This window comes from Gambusia affinis, linkage group LG05, assembly GCF_019740435.1.
Source record: "Gambusia affinis linkage group LG05, SWU_Gaff_1.0, whole genome shotgun sequence".
In the NCBI taxonomy this organism is placed as follows: domain Eukaryota; kingdom Metazoa; phylum Chordata; class Actinopteri; order Cyprinodontiformes; family Poeciliidae; genus Gambusia; species Gambusia affinis.
In genome coordinates, this window is record NC_057872.1 from 31316366 (window position 1) to 31337868 (window position 21503).

The 21503-nt window shown below is 43.3% G+C and overlaps 1 protein-coding gene and 2 long non-coding RNA genes across 3 annotated transcripts; 2 read left to right on the forward strand and 1 right to left on the reverse strand.

The window, feature by feature from the left end:
* The first annotated feature begins 231 nt into the window (after positions 1-231).
* On the forward strand, positions 232-21005 carry LOC122831330 (gamma-aminobutyric acid type B receptor subunit 2-like). The gene is made up of 18 exons (XM_044117432.1): positions 232-540; positions 1172-1309; positions 1386-1556; positions 12896-12997; positions 13082-13147; positions 14266-14454; positions 14532-14774; positions 16098-16158; positions 16244-16324; positions 17257-17407; positions 17474-17606; positions 18198-18296; positions 18356-18481; positions 18795-18905; positions 19001-19219; positions 19501-19694; positions 19761-19959; positions 20931-21005. Exons 1-16 carry the CDS (start codon positions 319-321, stop codon positions 19654-19656), a joined length of 2268 nt encoding a protein of 755 aa, XP_043973367.1. The 5' UTR covers positions 232-318; the 3' UTR covers positions 19657-19694; positions 19761-19959; positions 20931-21005.
* On the forward strand, positions 1570-4223 carry LOC122831335. Its single transcript, XR_006370674.1, has 3 exons — positions 1570-3051; positions 3121-3205; positions 3482-4223. It is a non-coding gene; the product is annotated as an uncharacterized LOC122831335 (long non-coding RNA).
* On the reverse strand, positions 17470-21448 carry LOC122831336. Its single transcript, XR_006370675.1, has 4 exons — positions 21307-21448; positions 20980-21107; positions 18254-18580; positions 17470-17604 (listed from the first exon to the last, which is right to left on the reverse strand). It is a non-coding gene; the product is annotated as an uncharacterized LOC122831336 (long non-coding RNA).
* Between the last annotated feature and the right edge of the window lie 55 nt (positions 21449-21503).

Consider the following 21503-nt stretch of genomic DNA (forward strand, 5'->3'; position numbering starts at 1 on the left):
CACTGTAAAAAATAATTTGATTTATTTAGCTTTATTTAGCATTACGTTTATCAGAGCTCAAAACCAAATATTCATTTTGTGAAATAAATATTTGGTTTGCAAATTAAAAATTTAGTTAGGAAGCAAAATATTGAATTTTCAAACTAAATATTTAGGTTTCTAGCTACATGTTTAGCTAATATGAAAATCAGCTTGCTGATGAGCAGAAGTGGAAGTTCTGTTGGGTTCTGCCGGGCCGTCTGGACCTGCAGCTGATCCGTTTATCTCCCAGCATCTTACAGAGGATTACTCTCAGGAGGATCAGCGCTCCGCGGCAGCATGGCTCGGCTCGGACCGCTGCTGCTCCTGGTCGGCCCGGCGCTGGTTCTGGCCGGGGTCCGGCAGCCGCTGCCCGTCCTGTTTATGGTGCCGGTCGGGTCCGGTGGGGAGAACCTGACAGCCGGCCTGCTTCCAGCCGTCAGTCTGGCTCTGCAGGACCTGGAGAGACAAACGGCACCGCTGGGGAAGTACCAGGTCCAACTGCAGCTGCTGGACTCACAGGTCGGTTCTGGACTGGTCAGTTCTGACTCGGTTCAGCTGAGCAGCTCTCTGTGATTAGCTTTATCTGCTTTTGTCCCTGGTAGGTAAAAAATATCGGCATCAACATCGGAATTGGTCCGATAAAATCAGCCGATCTCGGCTAATGATCGTCTCCGTCTCGGTTCTGTTCCAGTTATTTGGACTTTATTGATGCAGAACTATGGCTGCTGAACTGAAGCAGAGGAGCAACACCAGCGTGTTGAAATGTAGCCAACAGCTATAGTATTAGCAGTGGTTGGCTCAGTTCAGCTAATTAGCAGTTTAGCTAACTTTGAAAATGTTTAGCATATTTCCTCCAAGTTAAATATAATATGGATAAATTCAAAAGAAATGACTCTTTATTTCCACTAAAGTTAGTGAAACTAATGGTTTAGTTAGTGCTTTAGTATTTGTGCAGTGAAATTCTCAGCTAGCTTTGCTCTCCACTGAATATTGATCATCAGCCATATCATATTGGGTTAGTTAAAAACGATCAACATTTTCAGTATTTTTGTTACATTTTCAGATCGGGTTCATCCAGAACAGCCTCAGCAGTTTTTCAGTCATTTTGTTCCATCTCTTCATCCTCAGGTGTGTTTAACCTGTTTTCCAGTGTGACACAGCCAAAGCCCTGAAAGCGCTGTTTGACACCTTGTGGGTGGGACCCAGGTACCTGCTGATTCTGGGGGGGGCGTGTCCATCTGTGACATCACTCATCGCTCGCGCTCTGCCGGCGCTCGGCCTCCTGCAGGTGCGCCGCTCCTCCTCATCGTCATTCTGTCATGTTTCTGTATCGTCACCTGGTTTCCTGCTGCTCTGGGTCTCAGGTGTCCTTCGAGGCTCCGCCCCCCAGCCTGTCCAACAGGAAGTGGTACCGGCACCTGTTCAGCACGGCACCGCCGATCCGCGCTGTGAACCTGGCCACGGTGAAGCTGCTGCAGCGCTACAGGTGGAGGAGGGTTGGGCTGCTGACCCAGGACCGGCCAGGACTCACTGAGGTGATCATGTGACTGATCACATGACCTGCTGACAAATTTACACTTCCTGTCAGCGAAGAAAGAACAGGATCCTCATCAGCCTCCGTCGCTGCCGGGTCAAAACAGTCTGGGGTTTCTCATTACAGTTCAGTTTTATTTTGATGTGAATTTCTGTCAAATTCAATTAGTTTTAGTTTTTATGGTATTTTGCTGGTTTTTATTTGTTATTGGGGTCTGCCCATAGCAACGCGTAGGGAGAGCAGTGACTGACTTGCTTCACAAGGTACCTGCCCTGCAATGCATGGAGGGCAGTCCATTATTCTACACGCAATAGAACGTCTCTTTACTTATTTATACATTTATTTATTTTTCTTCCATCAACCTGAATGCGGCTCGATGGGGAGCAATCACGTGTAGAGGGATTCCATTTTACGATGGCGACGTAAAAAGTGAAAAACGAGCAAAATTTCCAACTGCCGAAACACAGAGTGCAACTGAAACCAACTGCCGCTCCATTAGAGTGTGAAATGAAGTGGATTTTTTTTCCCATTTTTTTTCTCCGAAGAGTTTTTGCAGCGCTAGTGGCTCGTATTTTTGCGACAGTAGGCAGACAGGAAAGCGGGTGAGGAAAGGGGGGAAGATATAGCTCATGACATTGATACGCATGCCTGCTCCGGTAAAATGTTTTAGAAATTTCTCTAGGGCTTACGGTTTTCTGGCAAAATAATGCGCCAGGGTAACTGACAGGCTGAACCATTCGTTTTTATGCTTTTCTGAAAAAGTTCAGACTTCAGCACACACTATCTTTCTCTCATCGCTGCTATTACTGTGAGTGAGCTACAGATCTCAGTCGCGGTACTATGGGAGATGACAAACAGCCCTCTCATACTCTTCAAACAGTTTTCAAATACGTATCTCGGTTCTCAAACGGGAAGGAGTTGTTCGGAGTGCTTTTTCCATATTAACTGACTGGGTGTCTCACAAAGATAGAATTCTTTTTCCATCTTTCTGTCTCACAGGCAGTTAGCAGATGATCTATTACCATAGCAACGGAACACAGCAGGGCAGTGCAGCTGATTAGGACTACAAAAACGCATCACTGTAGTTCTAATTAACACTCAGTTAAAACAGAGGGCTGAGCTGCCATTTAGAACTACTGGCTGTTTTGGGCATTTTATAACTGATATATACATGTACCAGTATGTATATAGGCAATTCATTAGCATTAGCCATTTAGCTTAAATAAGCTATTAGCTATTTTCTTATTTATTAGCCATGTGTAACCCGGGTGTAAATTTTGACTTCCATTTCCCCCATTATCCAGTTTTCTGAACTCCCTGTTATTTTAAATCTCGCGATACCGCTAATATAATACCAGCGATTCTCGCGAGATTGTCCATAGCCAATCGCTGTTGGGCTCTGTATCACATGTACCAACACCGCCCATTCGGCTAGGTATATTAGTTGGAGCAGGGAAGAGTAAGATTAGGACGCGCTGGGAGGAGCAGAGCTGCAGGTTAGTTGAGCACAGTCATTAATCAATTTTCAAATCTGTGTGATGCTCACACAATCTACTAAACCATAGGAGCCGACTACATGTACCCAGAAGGAGGTGGGGAAAAAAGCCCATTGTGTGGGTGGAAACTGTCCACTGTAAAAGTGTGGAATCGGTGAGTCTCTGTCGTGACTTAGCATTAGCCCATATCAGTTGGTTGTGTAGCTACTAAATTACTGACGGTAACCCAATTGAGTAGCAATAAGGTGTCTTAAATTATTTATTTGAGCACTTGTTTAGATTTGAGCTATCATATTTCATGTTAAGAAATTTACATGATATTTATTGGATGTAACTTATCTGGAATTTTATATTTATGAAAATGCATATTGACTTTTAGAATTATTGGTAGTGCAAAGAGTGCTATGTGATTAATTTGTGTGCACACTAGAAGGATGGCGAGCTAGAACGTCTGGAAGGAAAGACTGCACTTTGTGCTGAAGAACTTCTGCTTCTCCTGCCTGGTGGTAGGAGGCTCTTGCAGCGAACGAACAATTTTAAATTCCATTGTGATCTGACTTTTTTGTCACTACGGACCTGCACCAAGTACGTCAACAACAGTTGATTGGGACCTCTAACCAACCCCAGCTGGGGTAGATGAACTAAAGGGTGGAGGTTCATTGGAACTGTGGAACGGATGATTATTGTTTTCTTTAGTTATTGTTTTGTTTTCTTTTCTTTTCCTTTATTTTTGTGCATTTCTTTTGCTATGGCAAATCAGATCTTGTAAATATGTATAAATACCCACAATATAAATTCAAGACACCTGCAAACTGCAAAATTTCTACTGTCTCCTCCTTCATGAGTCGATCCTATTCTCAGAATTTCTAAACCTAACTCATTGATCTTGGTTACTACCCATTTACATTTATTGAGAAAAGTATTACCTTTCATTAATATGCTACATTAATTTATGGCGAGCTAGCCAGGAGGAGTTGTACAGAGCTGAAGTCTTGCAGTTGCTATTTTGTTTTTGCTATTATGGATGTTTTGGCGAAATATGGGGTTAAAATACCCAATGCAGTGTTGATTAAATATGCAACAAACACAGAAACTGATAATGAAGTAGCTGATTTTCTGACAGGTTATGGGTCAATGGAAAAGTTTAAATTTATAACTGATTCTGACTCAGATTTTTATAACTGCATAATTTTTGAGTTTTTGTCAGGGAGTGCGTTAGAGAGGTTGCGTAAAATCTTGCCGTACTCGTATATTGGCCAAACTGAAAAAATTACTTATGAAATTGAAGAACTGTCAGTGGTTTGCTCTGAGTTAGAGACCAAAATAAAAACTCAAACTTACCTGAGTGAAATGAAAAATGTGGCTAAGCTTACAGGTCAAAATTACACAGATGTCCTCAAAGGTGTAATGTCGCTACTGGGCCAGTCGATCACTGAACTTTGTCCAGCCCCATCTTTGAAGATTTCTTCAGATGAAGAGGAATTGTCTATGGCTACTCCCAGTACATCACAGATGACAACCAAGGGTGCTATCCATCTCAAACCAGAAGATGTCACTGCAGAGGAAAGGGAGCTGCCACACGCCCAACCTGATCCTACAGCCCACTACACGTCACATCCTTCCGGACCTTTGCCAGCCATGTCTTTCTCAGATATCAATCCACCGGGAGTGCAGAGGTATGTGGTTGAGCATATCATGAAAAGTGATGACAATGCAATGCACATGTCCTCATTAAAACTTAGATCATTTTCTGGTCGATCTCCAAGACCACAACATGAAATAGATTATGAAACTTGGCGATCTGGTGTTGATCTTCTGTTAAAAGATCCTGCTGTGTCAGAACTACAGCGTTCTAGAAAGATATTTGACAGCTTACTATCACCTGCTGCAGACATGGTTAAATATCTTCAATCAGATGCACCTCCTTCAAGTTATCTCAAAATTCTTGACTCTGCCTATGGAACAGTCCAAGATGGTGATGAACTGTATGCAAAATTCATGGAGCAGTTCCAGGACGCAGGTGAAAAACCATCAGTTTATTTGCAACGCCTGCAAGTGACTTTGAACCATGCTTTGAGAAGGGGTGGAATATTGGCTGCTGATTTTGAAAAGCATTTGTTGAATCAGTTCTGTCGTGGTTGTTGGGATAACACCTTAATCTCTGAGCTTCAACTTAAGCAGCGCAAGGCAAACCCACCATCTTTTGCAGAACTGTTGTTATTGTTAAGAACAGAAGAAGACAGAGAAGCTGCTAAAATTCAGCATATGAAACAACACCTTGGGTCCAGTAAACCAAGAGCCAGTGTGCATTCACATCATGCTTATGCAGCAGTTGAAGAAAAGAGTGCTTATGATAACTTGACTGTCATCACCCAACAACTTGCCAAGCAGTTAGCTGACGTACAAAAACAGTTGGTTGCTCTTACAACAGCTCAGTCTGGTCAGAACCAGTCTGTTTTGCCAAAATCTATGCATGCTGCCAAGCTCAGTCAGCCCCCACAGACTAGTAAATGTGCATCTGGATCCTTTCACAAAAATGCAGTTTTACCACCCAAACCAGGTTACTGCTATAACTGTGGAGATGATGGGCATATAAAGACTAAATGTGACAATCCTCCTAATCCGTCACTGGTTGCTGCTAAGAAGAAGCAGTTTATGGAAAAGCAGAAGAAGTGGCAGAGAATGAACTCTCATAGTGCCCTGTCGTTAAACTGAACCAGGTTCTCGTTGAGGGGCGAACGGGAACTGCAGAGGGCCAGCAAAGTCCCACTAAGCAGACACCTATAAGATGCACCGATCTATTTCATGTAACTCCTGAGGCTACAGAATTGCCACCAGGGTTGATTGGCTCAAAATGTACTGGTCAAGTAACAATAGCTGGTCAGCAAGTTGAATGCCTGTTAGATACAGGATCACAAGTTACCACAATACCAGTTTCATTTTATAATCAGTATTTTTCTCATCAACCTGTGAAACCATTAAAAGAGCTATTACAAGTAGAGGGAGCTGCAGGCCAAGCTGTCCCATATTTGGGTTACATAGAAATGACAGTCATTTTTCCTAAGGAGTTTATTGGCACAGATTTGAATGTTTGTACTCTAGCACTTGTGGTTCCAGATGTTAAAAGTGGAACCCAGTCCCAAGTTTTGATTGGAATGAACACTCTTGACTCATTGTATGACAAATGCATGAAAGATGAAAGTGTTAACTTTAGCCCAGCCAAGCATGGCTATAAAGCAGTTCTTCAACTGCTTCAGTTACGTCACCAGCAGACCCAAGAGCCCAGTGTATGTGATGTAGCACTAGACAGTGAGGCACCTGTTGTTTTTCCTGCAGGCCATACCATCGTTCTAGAAGGTTATGCCTGTACTAGCTTGTTGCCAGTTAGGGGTTGGGCATTAGTTGAACAGCCATCCATTCCCTTGCCGGGAGGATTGTGTGTGAAGAATTGCCTAGTATCATTGCCCAATCATACACGACATAAAATCCCAGTGGTTATTACAAATGAGTCAAAACAGAGCATAACATTGTCACCACCTGCTATTATTGCAGAGATCACAGTATCATCACAGCTTCTATCTGAGGTTTCCTGCTATAGTGCGCAGCTCAAGAACACTGACCAAGTTGATCTCCTGTTTGAATTTGGAGATTCTCCAATTCCTCTTGATTGGAAAGAACGAGTTATTGCTAAACTCAAAGAAATACCAGAAGTATTTTCCCATCATGACCTTGATTTTGGATGTACTGATCGGGTGAAGCATCACATCCATCTTCATGATGAGACTCCAATTAAACATCGTGCTCGCCCTATCCATCCAAATGACATTGAGGCTGTTCGCAATCATTTGCGAGATCTTCTGGAGACAGGAGTAATAAGAGAATCAGAATCGCCATTCTCATCACCTATTGTAGTTGTTCGGAAGAAGAATGGGGATGTTCGACTTTGTGTAGATTATAGAAAGTTGAATCTACAAACCATAAAGGATGCTTATGCATTACCAAATTTGGAAGAGTCATTTTCAGCTCTCACTGGTTCACGTTGGTTCAGTGTTCTTGATCTGAAATCAGGATATTATCAGATAGAAATGGAAGAAAGTGATAAGCCTAAAACAGCATTTGTAACACCACTTGGGTTTTGGGAATTCAACAGAATGCCTCAAGGTGTGACTAATGCACCAAGTACTTTCCAGCGTCTTATGGAGAAGTGCATGGGTGACTTGCATTTGAAAGAAGTTTTAGTTTTCTTGGATGATCTGATTATCTTCTCGGACACCCTAGAAGAGCATGAGAGTAGGTTGATAAGAGTGTTGCAGAAACTCCGAGATTATGGTCTTAAATTATCCCCGCAGAAATGTAAGTTTTTCCAAACTTCTGTGCGATATTTAGGCCATGTAGTTTCTGAATATGGGGTTGAAACGGATCCGGAAAAGATTAGTGCTTTAAAATCTTGGCCAGTTCCTCAAACTTTAAAAGAACTGCGATCATTTCTTGGTTTTGCCGGGTATTATCGCAGGTTCATTAATGGCTATGCTGCTATTGTTAAACCTTTAAATGACCTGACAAAAGGGTACCCCCCTACCCGCAAACGTGGCAGCAAAGCAAAAATCACAATGAAAAGCCATGATGCAAAGCAGCCTTTTAATGAAAGGTGGACTGCACAATGTCAATCTGCTTTTGAAACATTGATTGACCGATTGACGACAGCTCCAGTACTCGGTTTTGCCAACCCAAGTCAACCTTACATTCTGCATACAGATGCCAGCGCCATTGGGCTCGGAGCTGCTCTTTATCAAGAACAAGAGGGGAAGCTACGAGTTATTGCATATGCTAGCCGTGGGTTGTCTGCCAGTGAAGCTAGATATCCAGCCCATAAATTGGAATTTTTAGCTTTAAAATGGAGCGTAATTGAAAAATTCCATGACTATCTTTATGGCTCTAGTTTTACTGTTGTTACTGATAACAATCCATTAACTTATGTCTTGACCTCTGCTAAACTTGATGCTGCTAGTCATCGATGGCTTGCTGCACTGTCTACATATGACTTTAAATTGCAGTATCGTGCTGGCAGCCAAAACAGAGATGCTGATGCCCTCTCCAGGAGGCCGCACCCTCAGACGCCCGATCCGCACAGAGAATGGGATATGGTGCAACAGTTCATCACAGCACATATGACTGACGAGAGGATGCTGCAGAACTCACCCCAGATGTGGTCAGAGCCATTTGTCACAGCTGCCTGTTGAGAGGCCAAAGTCCTGATGGTCCTTTGGAGAGAAACATTACTTTGGTTGAAACCATGACTATGACCCCTACAGTTCTCCCTGATTTGTATGTTGATGAGTCCACAGGGCTGCCAGTGCTTCCATCACTGTCCCTTCAAGACATCAGGGAGAAACAGAGAGCTGATCCTGTTTTGAGAGAAGTTATCCATCAGCTGGAAACAGGAGAAAATCCCTCCAACGGCCAGGGCTGAGCTTCCTGACCTTCCTCTGGTGATGAGAGAATGGAATCGCCTGGAATTAAAAGATGACATCCTATATAGAAGGAGGCAAAATGGTGAGGTTCTATCGTTTCAACTTGTGTTGCCAGAAGAATGTCGTTCTGCTGTTCTGTCAAGTCTTCACGATGACATGGGTCACATGGGAGTCGAAAGAACAATTGATCTTGTAAGATCTAGATTTTTTTGGCCACGCATGTCTGCAGATGTTGAAAATAAGATCAAAACCTGCAATCGCTGCATTCGCCGAAAAGCTTTGCCAGAGCGAGCTGCACCATTGGTGAATATTCAGACCAGCCGGCCACTTGAACTCCTCTGTATGGATTATCTATCAATTGAACCTGATAAAAGTAATACTAAAACATTCTTGTCCTCACAGACCATTTCACCAAGTATGCTATGGCCTTTCCAACAGCCAATCAGAAAGCAAAGACTGTTGCTAAGTGCTTGTGGGAAAACTTTATTGTGCACTATGGGTTTCCTGAGCGCCTGCATACAGATCAAGGACCTGATTTCGAGTCTCATCTTATTAAAGAGCTCTGCAACATTGCTGGCATTAAAAGTCACATACCACACCATACCATCCCGTGGGAACCCTGTTGAAAGGTTCAATAGAACTTTGCTCAGCATGTTGGGAACATTAGAGCCAGAGCAGAAAACTAGGTGGAAAGAGTATGTCAAGCCACTTGTTCATGCCTATAATTGCACCCGAAATGAGGTTACAGGTTTTACTCCATACGAGTTAATGTTTGGTCGCTGTCCAAGACTTCCTGTTGATATAGCTTTCAACTTACCTGTTGAAGATCTATCATCTCAAACACATTCTCAATATGTACAAAACCTGCGTTCACGGCTAAAAGAATGTTTCCAGCTAGCTTCTGAAAATGCAAGAAAAATGGCAAAAAGAAACAAGATTCGTTTTGATCAAAGAGTGAAACCAGCCACTCTTGAAGAAGGTGATCGAGTATTGGTCCGAAATGTGAGGTTCAGAGGCAAGCATAAACTGGAGGATAAATGGGAGACAAGCATCTATGTGGTGATTGAACGTGTGGGTGATCTGCCTGTGTATGTTGTAAGACCCGAAACGGATCCCTCTGGAGGGACTCGAACTCTGCACCGTGACCTTCTTCTCCCTTGTGGATTTCTCCCTCAGGTTGAAGTTGATCAGCCAGTTTCCACACTTACTCGCAGGCCTCTGACCCGCAGCCTTCAGGAATCAGTGGAAGACCCAGAGGTGAGTCCAGATGAGGAGGATGAAGGGTGGAGTGCACCTCGGTTTTCAGTTTTTCCAACAGTGAAGGTCAGTGTTGAGGGTACAGTCCCTACCCAGCCCATGACCAGAGTTCCAGCTCCTGAGATGGAAAGACAGAATCCCTCACCGGATGTGGATAAGTCGTCTCTACTGTCTGATGCTGTGGACCCACTTCCTACCATGGAAAAAGTTTCTTTAGGAGATCAGACAGACCCAGGAAATTCACCTGTGCCTGAACATGTCCCCGAGCTGAATCCATCTGAAGAAGATTTGGAACTCCATGGCCCAGTAGAGACATTACGAAAATTGACCATATCATCACCACATTCTAGTGAATCACCTATAGCTGTTTCTCAGGCTAGTGATGGTTTTGAAGCTGAACAGCCAATTCGTCGGTCCAGTCGAGAGCCAAAACCAATCAAGCGCCTTCAGTATGCTGCTTTAGGCAATCCATTAAGCTCTGTAGTGCAAAATCTTTTACATAGCTTAGCTTCTGCTTATGGTGAAATGTTCACGGAACCTGTCTTAGATTCTCCTGTATGTCCTAGTGTTCAGATAATTTAGCATGCACCGGCGTTGCATGGATTTAAGGGGGGAGGGTGTAACCCGGGTGTAAATTTTGACTTCCATTTCCCCCATTATCCAGTTTTCTGAACTCCCTGTTATTTTAAATCTCGCGATACCGCTAATATAATACCAGCGATTCTCGCGAGATTGTCCATAGCCAATCGCTGTTGGGCTCTGTATCACATGTACCAACACCGCCCATTCGGCTAGGTATATTAGTTGGAGCAGGGAAGAGTGAGATTAGGACGCGCTGGGAGGAGCAGAGCTGCAGGTTAGTTGAGCACAGTCATTAATCAATTTTCAAATCTGTGTGATGCTCACACAATCTACTAAACCATAGGAGCCGACTACATGTACCCAGAAGGAGGTGGGGAAAAAAGCCCATTGTGTGGGTGGAAACTGTCCACTGTAAAAGTGTGGAATCGGTGAGTCTCTGTCGTGACTTAGCATTAGCCCATATCAGTTGGTTGTGTAGCTACTAAATTACTGACGGTAACCCAATTGAGTAGCAATAAGGTGTCTTAAATTATTTATTTGAGCACTTGTTTAGATTTGAGCTTTCATATTTCATGTTAAGAAATTTACATGATATTTATTGGATGTAACTTATCTGGAATTTTATATTTATGAAAATGCATATTGACTTTTAGAATTATTGGTAGTGCAAAGAGTGCTATGTGATTAATTTGTGTGCACACTAGAAGGATGGCGAGCTAGAACGTCTGGAAGGAAAGACTGCACTTTGTGCTGAAGAACTTCTGCTTCTCCTGCCTGGTGGTAGGAGGCTCTTGCAGCGAACGAACAATTTTAAATTCCATTGTGATCTGACTTTTTTGTCACTACGGACCTGCACCAAGTACGTCAACAACAGTTGATTGGGACCTCTAACCAACCCCAGCTGGGGTAGATGAACTAAAGGGTGGAGGTTCATTGGAACTGTGGAACGGATGATTATTGTTTTCTTTAGTTATTGTTTTGTTTTCTTTTCTTTTCCTTTATTTTTGTGCATTTCTTTTGCTATGGCAAATCAGATCTTGTAAATATGTATAAATACCCACAATATAAATTCAAGACACCTGCAAACTGCAAAATTTCTACTGTCTCCTCCTTCATGAGTCGATCCTATTCTCAGAATTTCTAAACCTAACTCATTGATCTTGGTTACTACCCATTTACATTTATTGAGAAAAGTATTACCTTTCATTAATATGCTACACATGTTTAGTATAATGAATGGAGTAAGACAACATTCTAATGATACCCCACATGCTATTGACATGTTACTCATAGGTTTAGTGTAGCCCTTTAAAATAAAGCTTACTGAAAATTTTAAAATAAAAGCCTTAATATTCCTCTCAAGCCTTTATCTTCTTCTCTTTTTCTCTCAGGTTAGTGCAGAGAGCTACAGATATGAGTTGTGATACTATTAGAGAGGAGAAATAGCCCTCTAAAATACTTCAGATGCTTTTTGGATCGGCCTTACTGTTCCTGAACGGGAAGGAGTTGTTCGGCCTGCTTTGTTCAGAAAAACTAACTGCTTCAAACAGTAACGATTCTCTCTCCCTGTGTGTTTCACTCAATGACAGCTGAGCTGCTCTTTAGAACTACAAAGTCTGAATGTCAGAACTACAACATGGCGGAACTGTCAGAGGAGGACTGAACTGGCTAAAGCACTCTTACACATTGGAATATTGTGGCCATTTATAATGAAGCTTAATGAAAACTTCAAAATAAAAGCCTCAATATCCCCCTCAGGTTAATGCAGGCAGTGCAATAATATTAGCCTTTTTCTCTCAGGTTAGGGAACCGCCTTGCACAGCATGGCAGTTCATTAGCATTAGCCTTTTAGCTTAAATAAGCTTTTAGCTATTTTTCTTACGTATTAGCCATGTTTAGTATTTGGAATGGAGAAAGTAAATTACAGACAACATTCTAGTGATGCCCCAAATGCTACTCACAGCATTTAGGCTTACATTAGCATTTTGGCTAATTTCAGCTTAAACACTAATTTTAACATACTGAATGGTGCAAGTCCATGTTATTCAACATCCTTGTGATTCTTTACATGCTACTTTGGAGTTTTTTAGCTAAGCTTAGCATTGATGCTAATTTTTAGCATCAGCACGCTGGGTCCAAACCGATGGATGCACTTTGGTAGGCCCCAGTTAAAATTTCTTCAGGAATTTTCTAGATACTTAAATGTTGTTTTGTTTCAGTTTTGTTTTATTATAGTTGTAGTTTTAAACTGTTTAGGGGGAAAAAATCAGTCGAAATGCTAAAAAACCAGATGACTAAACAGAAACTGGAGCTATTAATTTCAGTAGGTTAGTTAGTTTTATCATGTAGTTCCAGTTAGTTCTAGATTTTCCCATTAATTAGTTTTTAAGAGCAAAAACCAGAGATATGAATCCGTTTAAAAACAAAAACCTGAACATTTAAAAAAGTGATGGAATGTAACGTCCCTATAGGAAACAGAACTAACCTGAGGCCCAGCAGAACCTGACCCAGAGTCCGACCCGTTCTGTCTGCAGATGACCAGAGATCTGATCCGGCAGCTTCTGAGGGCCGACGTCCAGCTGGCCGCCGCCGAACGCTTCTCTGGAGACGCCTGCAGCGGCTTGCGGAGGCTGCAGGTAGAACCGGGCCGGGTTCAGGACGGTTCTGGTCCAGGTCCGGGTTCTGTGGCTCTTCACTTCCTTTCTGCTCCCGCTTCACAGGATGAAGATGTCCGCATCATCGTTGGACATTTTGAAGATGGTTCTGTGACGGACGTGTTCTGCTGTGTGAGTGAACTCCGGGTCCAGGTTCTGGTTCTGAATGTTTCACATGCTAACATGGCCCAGATGATCCCAGAGCCCGGCTTTAAAAGACTGAAGGAATCAAGATGGCGGCCATTTATCAATGCACCAAAACTGCCAATATTTACCAAAGATGGAAACTTCTGGTGTCAGACCATTTGGATAATAGAAAACATATTTACTGATAATCTGATTATTTTTCAAGATGGCCGCCACGGTTGTGATGGATATTATTTTTGCGATAAAATGTCCAAACACATGAATGTGCTGGTGTCAAATTGCAGCATAGAAATCAAATATTTCTTATTGGTCTTGCATTTTTTTTCCTCTTGGACAATTTTCAAAATGGCCGCCATGATTGCAATGGAGAATATATGTTTGCACTAACCCTAACCCTAACCCTAACCCTAAAATCCACAGTAGTTATTGCCAGTGGAGGACACAGCTAACCCGAAGAATGATTGCACTCTTTCATTAAACAAAAATCTGAGCTCATGTGTTTCGCTAAACTACTAAATACAAAAGAATTAGCTCTGCTAATGCTAAACACATGCAATTAGTGTAAGCTATTGCTAAATCGCTAATCATGTTTAAAAAAATTTGTGTAAGCTAATGATAAACCGCAAAAGACAAAAAATATGAGGATGCTAAACTTCAACTGCTAAACACATAAAAGTGTTAGTGCAAGCTAACGCTAAGTGGCCAAGCACACAAACATAATTAGCAGAAAGAGCTAACGTTAACAGTTAAGATGACTGTCTTTCCAGTTGACGGCTGGTGTGAAACTCGCAAACAGCAAAGTTCCCAGTTTCTGATTATTTTAAAGTTGTATGAACAGGAAGAGCAAAGTTGGAAACAAGATGAGACAAAGTTCATCTAAAGTTCATCCAAAGTTCATCCAAAGTTCATCCAAGCCATAAAAGGGGAATCCTTTTAAAATGGGGAACCTTTTATGGAAGTAATTGGTTAAAAAGCTCAAAGACGGCGTCCATCTTGAAATTCAGCAGGGCAAAATGTCTGATGACTGAAGCCAATTCTTATCTAACCTCAAAGCAACATGCTGGCTGTAACCAGAACATCTGGACCCTGGTGACTGTGTTCAGGCGTTCAGACTGGGCTTGTTCGGACCTCGGTACCAGTGGATTCTGGCCGCTGGACGACCTTCTGGGTGGAGGCTGGGATGGCAGCCCTCCAGCTGCTCTGCCAGCAGCCTGCTAACGGCGGCGGACGGATCCTTCAGGCTGCAGGTCAGACAGCTCAGCAGCACCAACACACCTGGAGTCTCCGGACGGGTCAGAACCTTTCTGCACTGCGCTTCCTGACCCGGCTGGGTTGCTAGCTCCAGGTTAAAGGTTTATTCCATCCACAGACTCCTCAGGAGTACCTGGAATCATACCTGAAGCAGCTGAACCAGGAGGGGTCAGAGGTCAACCCCCTCCACGCCTTCGCCTACGATGCAGTTTGGGTCGCCGCCCGGGTTCTGGTTCAGGTGAAGGAGACGGCAAAGCTAAGGAGAAAGTTCGGCTCTCTGAGGAACATCTCTTTTGGCGAGGAAGAGGAGGGGAAGATGTTGCTGGAGGCCGTGAAGAGCACACAGTTTGAAGGAGTAACAGTAAGGACACACACACCTGAAACACAGCGACAGGCTCCCATCTGGTTCCTTCATCGTCCACATGTACCAGTTTTGTAGTGGTGAGCACCGCTAACTAAAAAGCTAGCTTTGCTACCCCAATATATTAGTGGAAGCTAATGCTAAACTGCTATCCGCACATAGCAGTTAATGAAAGCTAATGCTAAAGCACTAATCCCACGTCGCAATTAGAACTTTACACACAAAGTCATTAAGAAAGCAAAAGTTACCGCTACCTACATAGTAATTAGCCAAAGCTAAAGTTCTTAGCATAAGGTAACAGTAAATCACCACATGTTGATTTTATTCAGCCTTGTTCTTTACAAAAATAGCTTGACAGAAGGCACTGCTAAAATGTTACAACACAGAAATTAGCAGAAACACTAAAGAGCAACACCAACAACATGGTAGTTAGAGGAAGCTAACACCAACACAGTAAATAGCAGAAGCTAACACCAACACAGTAATTAGCAGAAGCTAACACCAACACAGTAATTAGCAGAAGCTAACACCAACACAGTAAATAGCAGAAGCTAACACCAACACAGTAATTAGCAGAAGCTAACACCAACACAGTAATTAGCTGAAGCTAACACCAACACAGTAAATAGCAGAAGCTAACAGCAACACTGTAAATAGCAGAAGCTAACAGCAACACAGTAAATAGCAGAAGCTAACACCAACACAGTAAATAGCAGAAGCTAACACCAACACAGTAATTAGCAGAAGCTAACACCAACACAGTAATTAGCTGAAGCTAACACCAACACTGTAATTAACAGAAGCTAACACCAATAAGTAATTAGCAGAAGCTAACACCAACACAGTAAATAGCAGAAGCTAACACCAACACAGTAATTAGCAGAAGTTAACACCAACAAGTAATTAGCAGAAGCTAACACCAACACAGTAATTAGCAGAAGTTAACACCAACAAGTAATTAGCAGAAGCTAACACCAACACAGTAATTAGCAGAAGCTAACACCAACACAGTAATTAGCAGAAGTTAACACCAACAAGTAATTAGCAGAAGCTAACATCAACACAGTAATTAGCAGAAGTTAACACCAACACAGTAATTAGCAGAAGCTAACCTGAAGCGCAACACCAACAAGATAAATGTTGAACTTAACAGAAAGTTTACCAAATACTCATTAAATGAATGCTTTAGTATTTATTTGGGGAATAATTTTGGGGAAGCTGAGTGTGCTAAAAATGTTCACAGTTAGCGGAACGGCTAAATATCTAAATGTTTTTCTAACCAGGACCGGTCCAATGGGTCTTCTCCTGTCTGTCTCTGGTCAGGGTCCGGTTTCCTTCCGGAACGGCGAGAGAATGACGGTGATCGAGCTGATCCAGTTTCAGGGTGAGGAGAGCCGACACGGTTCCGGTTCCTGTCGGTTCCGGTTCCGGCGTCGCCCCGATGCTCAGCTCTGCCTGTTTGTCCTCAGGGGACAGCGAAGTTCTGGTGGGCGAGTTCAACACGAGTCACCAGCAGGTCCGAGTCCTGAACCAGCTGCTCAGGTTCAAAGGTCAGGACGGCTCCTCTCTGCGCCTCCGTAGCTCAGCTTCTGAGCTATGGAGAGAAAATGGTCCCAAAATGGTTACGGGCAAAGAACGCTTTTCAAAAGTTTATGAACTTCTGGATCTGGAGCTACTGAACTCACATCTACACAGTTCGCTTTTTTTTCCTCCAGATTTTATTGTTGTTAAAAAAAACACCAACAGAAATGCTGCTGCTAACATCAGTTCAGACAAATAGTGTCTTTACAGCACCCATATAATTATTTTCAAACGATTATTACAAGAAAATATTTTAATTTTAAATAATTTTAAAATGTTTGTGATTATTATGCAAACCTCATAAACGTTGCTTCAACTTCTGTATAAAATTACTGTTTGATTGAGAAGTTTTTCAAAGCTTCACTTATGAAATGCATTTCTTTTAAATTTAAATTCTGAAACTTTTTCTTTGCTTGTCATAAAGTTTATTTTGTAAATCCTGTTACTTCCTGCCTGTCAGCCTGGAAAAGACGAGTTTAATCTCTTCCTCCTGGTTTATTTTTATTTGATTATTATAACTGGTTTATTTATTAGAATTGGTTTATTTCAACATTTGGTTCACCATAAGACATGAGAGGCAACAAACATATTATTATTATTATTATTATTATTATTATTATTATTATTATTATTATTATTATTATTAATTGTTATTGTTATTGTTATTATTATGATTATTATTAATTATTGTTATTATTTATTATTATTATTATTAATTATTGTTATTATATTATTATTAATTATTGTTATTATATTATTATTATTATTATTATTATAATAGGTAAAATTAAATAAAAATTGCTGAATTCTTCTCTACATTCAGATGAACTTTTCCGTCCCGTTGGCGGATGAGCAGGTCCAGAGGTCATTGGGTCCAAACTGACCCGGTTCTGTTCTGCAGGTCCGGGTCCGGCCAGAGACCAGACTCTGGTCCAACAGCAGCACCTCCGGGTCGGCCTCCTGCTCTACTGCGTCCTATCAGCAGCCGCTGCCGGAACCATCTTCATCACCCTGACGGTCCTCTGCATCATCATCATCGGCCGCTGGCGCTGGTGGGTCCAGGTCCGGTTCTGGGTCTAGCAGCAGCTCCCAGAACTCAGCTGTCCGTCTGGTTCCAGGCCCCGGCGGCCCGGAGCGTCTCCCCAGGATGAGCTGCTCCTGCTGGGCCTCCTGCTGTCCTCCGGCTCGGTCCTGTTCTCTGGACTGGACCGGACCTCGCTGCCGGACCCGGTGCTGGAGATATTCTGCTCTGTGAGTCCAGAACCAGAACCAGAACCAGAACCAGATTATTCAAGTTAACTAAAACAAACTCAAGTTGATAAAACATTTAAAGTGAAATAAATAAAAACTAACAGGAACCAAATAGTTTGTAAAGCAAAACTAATTCTAGATAATTAACCTTCATTTGTGTTCATTGATCTTTTATTGATCTTTTATTGATCTTTTATTGATCTTTTCATTAGCCTTTCAAACGGACATAATAAATTAACCAGAACATAAAAAGCTGTTAAAGCTAATCAATATAATATTGATCAGTAATAATAAAATAAAAACTTATCATCTTAATGAATTTTTTGCAGTAATTGTTTTGCAGTTTCCTTGTTTTGTGTTTATCGTTTGATTTGTTTGCATAACTTTATTTTTATCCAGAAAGATGAAAAACAGAATTTGGGCAAAATCTGACAGATTTACAGAAACATCAAATAATATTCATCACCTGCGAACAAAGTCAATGAAACAAAAAGTTCAGTTCAACCAACAACCACAATGTAAAACCCAGACTGTTACAGTCCAGAACCAGAACCAGAACCAGAACCAGAACTCCTGGTTGCTGTGCTGCAGGTCCGTCTGTGGACTCTGTCGCTGGGTCACACTGTGGGTTTGTCGGCGCTGCTCACCAGAACCTGGAGGGTCTACTCCGTCTGCAGCGTCCAGCTGAAGGTAGGACCGCTCCGGGTCCAGCGGGTCCAGAGGGAATGCTGACGTCTCTGTGTTTCCAGAACCAGAACCAGCTGCAGGAAACGGGCCGTGTTCAGCTCTGGATCCTCCTGTTGGACCTGCTGGTTCTGACCTCCTGGCAGATCCTGGACCCGCTCAGACGGGAGGTTCTGCAGCACCGGATGGAGGTGAGGAGCCTCCGGTCCGGTTCTGGCCCGGTCCGGTTCTGGCCCGGTCCGGAGGCTCTAGAAGGTCTGGACGTCTTCAGACGTTTAAAACTTTTTAACCTGAAAACAGAGAAACAGGAGAATTTAGTTTTATTCATTCATTTATAAATGTTAGTTTAAATATTTATTGGAAACTAAACATTTAGTTTGAAGCTCAACACTGAGTTGGTAAGTTAGCTCAGTACGTTGTAAGCAAACTAAATATTCATTTAGACAGCAGCAATATTTAGTTAGTAAACTAAACCCCCAGACTTCCTGGCTGTTTTCCTCTCAGGACTCGGCGGCGGATCAGGGCGTCATCGTTCAGTCGTTCTCTGAACGCTGCAGCAGCGCCAACATGGAGCTGTGGCTCACCGCCGTCTGCGGGTTCAAAGCTCCTCTGCTGGTCAGAACCTCATGAAACCACGACAGCAGACAGGAATGAGGCCGCAGGTCGTTCCCATGGCAACAGATCAAACTAAGCCGCTGGTTCCTCCTCAGGGTCTGGGCTGCTTCCTGGCCTGGAACATCCGGGCCGCGGCGCCGGCGGTCAGCGGTCAGATCCTGGCTCTCAGCATGTTCTCCCTCACCGGGTTCAGCGCGTCCGCAGCGGTGGGGTCGCTGCTGACCTCCAGTGACCCCGCCCTCCAGTTCTGTCTGTGCAGCATCCTCATCCTCAGCTGCAACCTCTTCATCCTCATGGGCCTGTTCGCTCCTCAGGTGACCAGCTAGCTGCGTTAGCCCAACGCGCTAATCATGGACAGCTTACGCTACTGCTAAACCGCTACACCAACGCGGTATTTAGCTGAAGCTAATGCTAAATGCTAACCAAACACAATAGTTCCACTAACACTAAACCGCTAATGCTAAACCGCTAATGCTAAACCGCTAATGCTAAACCGCTAATGCTAAGCCGCTCCTGGTTTCCGTTTTACAGTTGCTGATTTTTTTAGGCTTCAGCTTCATCCTGCTGCCACATTTTCTGAACTTTTTGTTTCCAGGTTTTCTGCTTGCTGAGCAGCAGCTGCAGCAGGTGTCGGAGCTGCAGCAGGTGTCGGAGCTGCAGCAGGTGTCGGAGCTGCAGCAGGTGTCGGAGCTGCAGCAGGTGTCGGAGCTGCAGGCTGATGCTGCAGAGGAAGCGGGCGTGGAGCGTCTGAGGAGGAGAAACCAGGACCTTCGGAGTCAAAGCGCCCAGGTGAGGGCGCTGCAGGTGAACAGCTGAAGGCTCCAGGTGTAACAGCGTCTCCTCTGGTTTCCGCAGCTGGACGTCCAGATTGAAACCATCGCCATGGAGCTTTCTGCCACGCCGCAGGAGGAAACGGGTACCAACCGCGCGCTCGTCCACAGGAAGCCGCGTTTCCGCTGCTAACCCGAGTTTCTTCCGTTTCTTCAGGATGTGAAGCGCCTCAGGTCAGCATGGCGAGACCTCCAGCTGAGGATAACATCAACTCCCCAGAGCGGTGAGTGGAGCATCATCATCGTCATGACAACGCTCACTCTTTTATCACAGAGCCGCCATTTTGTTCCGGTTGCTTGGAGCCGGTGTTCCTCAGGGTGGCTCATTTCTGCTCCCAGAAATACGTTTCTTCAAAAGGTTTCTCAGCTCCTGATAACTGTCTTTCTGAAAACACAAACCATCTGCTCAACCTTCAGCTTTCCGAAAATAAATATTTTCCAAACGACTAAAACTGAGTGAATTTGACCAACAGCTTAGAAACAATCAAATGTACCAAAAATATTTTCACTTTCAATTAAACAAATAGAAATTTTACCCCAAAAACAAATTCAAATTGTGACCAATCAGTGAACGATGTTTCAGAAGAGCAGCAAATCAGACAGAAGCTGTTTCTGCAGCAAGCACAGGGCGACAGTGGAGCGAAAAACCTCCTGAGGAAAGTTCATCGGCTGAACATTCAGTTCGTTTCTCCTCAAACCACTCAGAGGAACCCGCTTATAGAGCAGGTTCTGTCTGGTTCTATTTGACCCGGTTTGGTTCTGTCTGGTTCCATTTGACCCGGTTTGGTTCTGATCGGCTCCATTTGACCCGGTTTGGTTCTGTCTGGTTCCATTTGACCCGGTTTGGTTCTGATCGGTTCCATTTGACCCGGTTTGGTTCTGTTTGGTTCTGTCTGGTTCCATTTGACCCGGTTTGGTTCTGATCGGTTCCATTTGACCCGGTTTGGTTCTGTCTGGTTCCATTTGACCCGGTTTGGTTCTGATCGGTTCCATTTGACCCGGTTTGGTTCTGTCTGGTTCTATTTGACCCGGTTTGGTTCTGTCTGGTTCTGTCTGGTTCTATTTGACCCGGTTTGGTTCTGTCTGGTTCTATTTGACCCGGTTTGGTTCTGTCTGGTTCCATTTGACCCGGTTTGGTTCTGTCTGGTTCTGATCGGTTCCATTTGACCCGGTTTGGTTCTGTCTGGTTCTGCAGCGTCCGGCGCCGGCTCTCCATGCAGCTGCCCATCCTCCATCACTCCTACCTCCCCATCGTCGGCGGCGTCCCCTCCAGCAGCTCCAGCCTCTTCAGCGAACAGGAAGTTGTCGCTCCCCGCCATCAGGACCACTTCCTGTACAGCTGAGGACAGGAAGCTGCGCAACCAGGAACTTCCTGTGGGAAAATAGAAAGATGAATATGAACTGTTGTTGAAATATTTAGACAGAATAAATTATTTTCCTTTTATTGTCATTATTTTGTAGAAATCAGTTTTCATGAAAGGTTTTGGCAAAAGAGACAAATTTAGTTAATAAAGGATTAATAAAAGCAACAAAAGGTCAAACCTGAATGTTTCTTTCATAAACTTGTTTACCTGAGAAAATAAATCTGGAAACGACCTTTGATGTTGAAGATGAGAGTAAATGTTGTTCCAGGCTGAAGGTCTCAGATCTGATCCTTTCATCTCTTTGCTTTGGCAGCAGATCAGGAACTTTTGGACTCACAACATCCAAACAAAGTTTAACTCTAAAAGCTGCTCAGAACAAATGATCCAACAGGCTTAGATCCAAC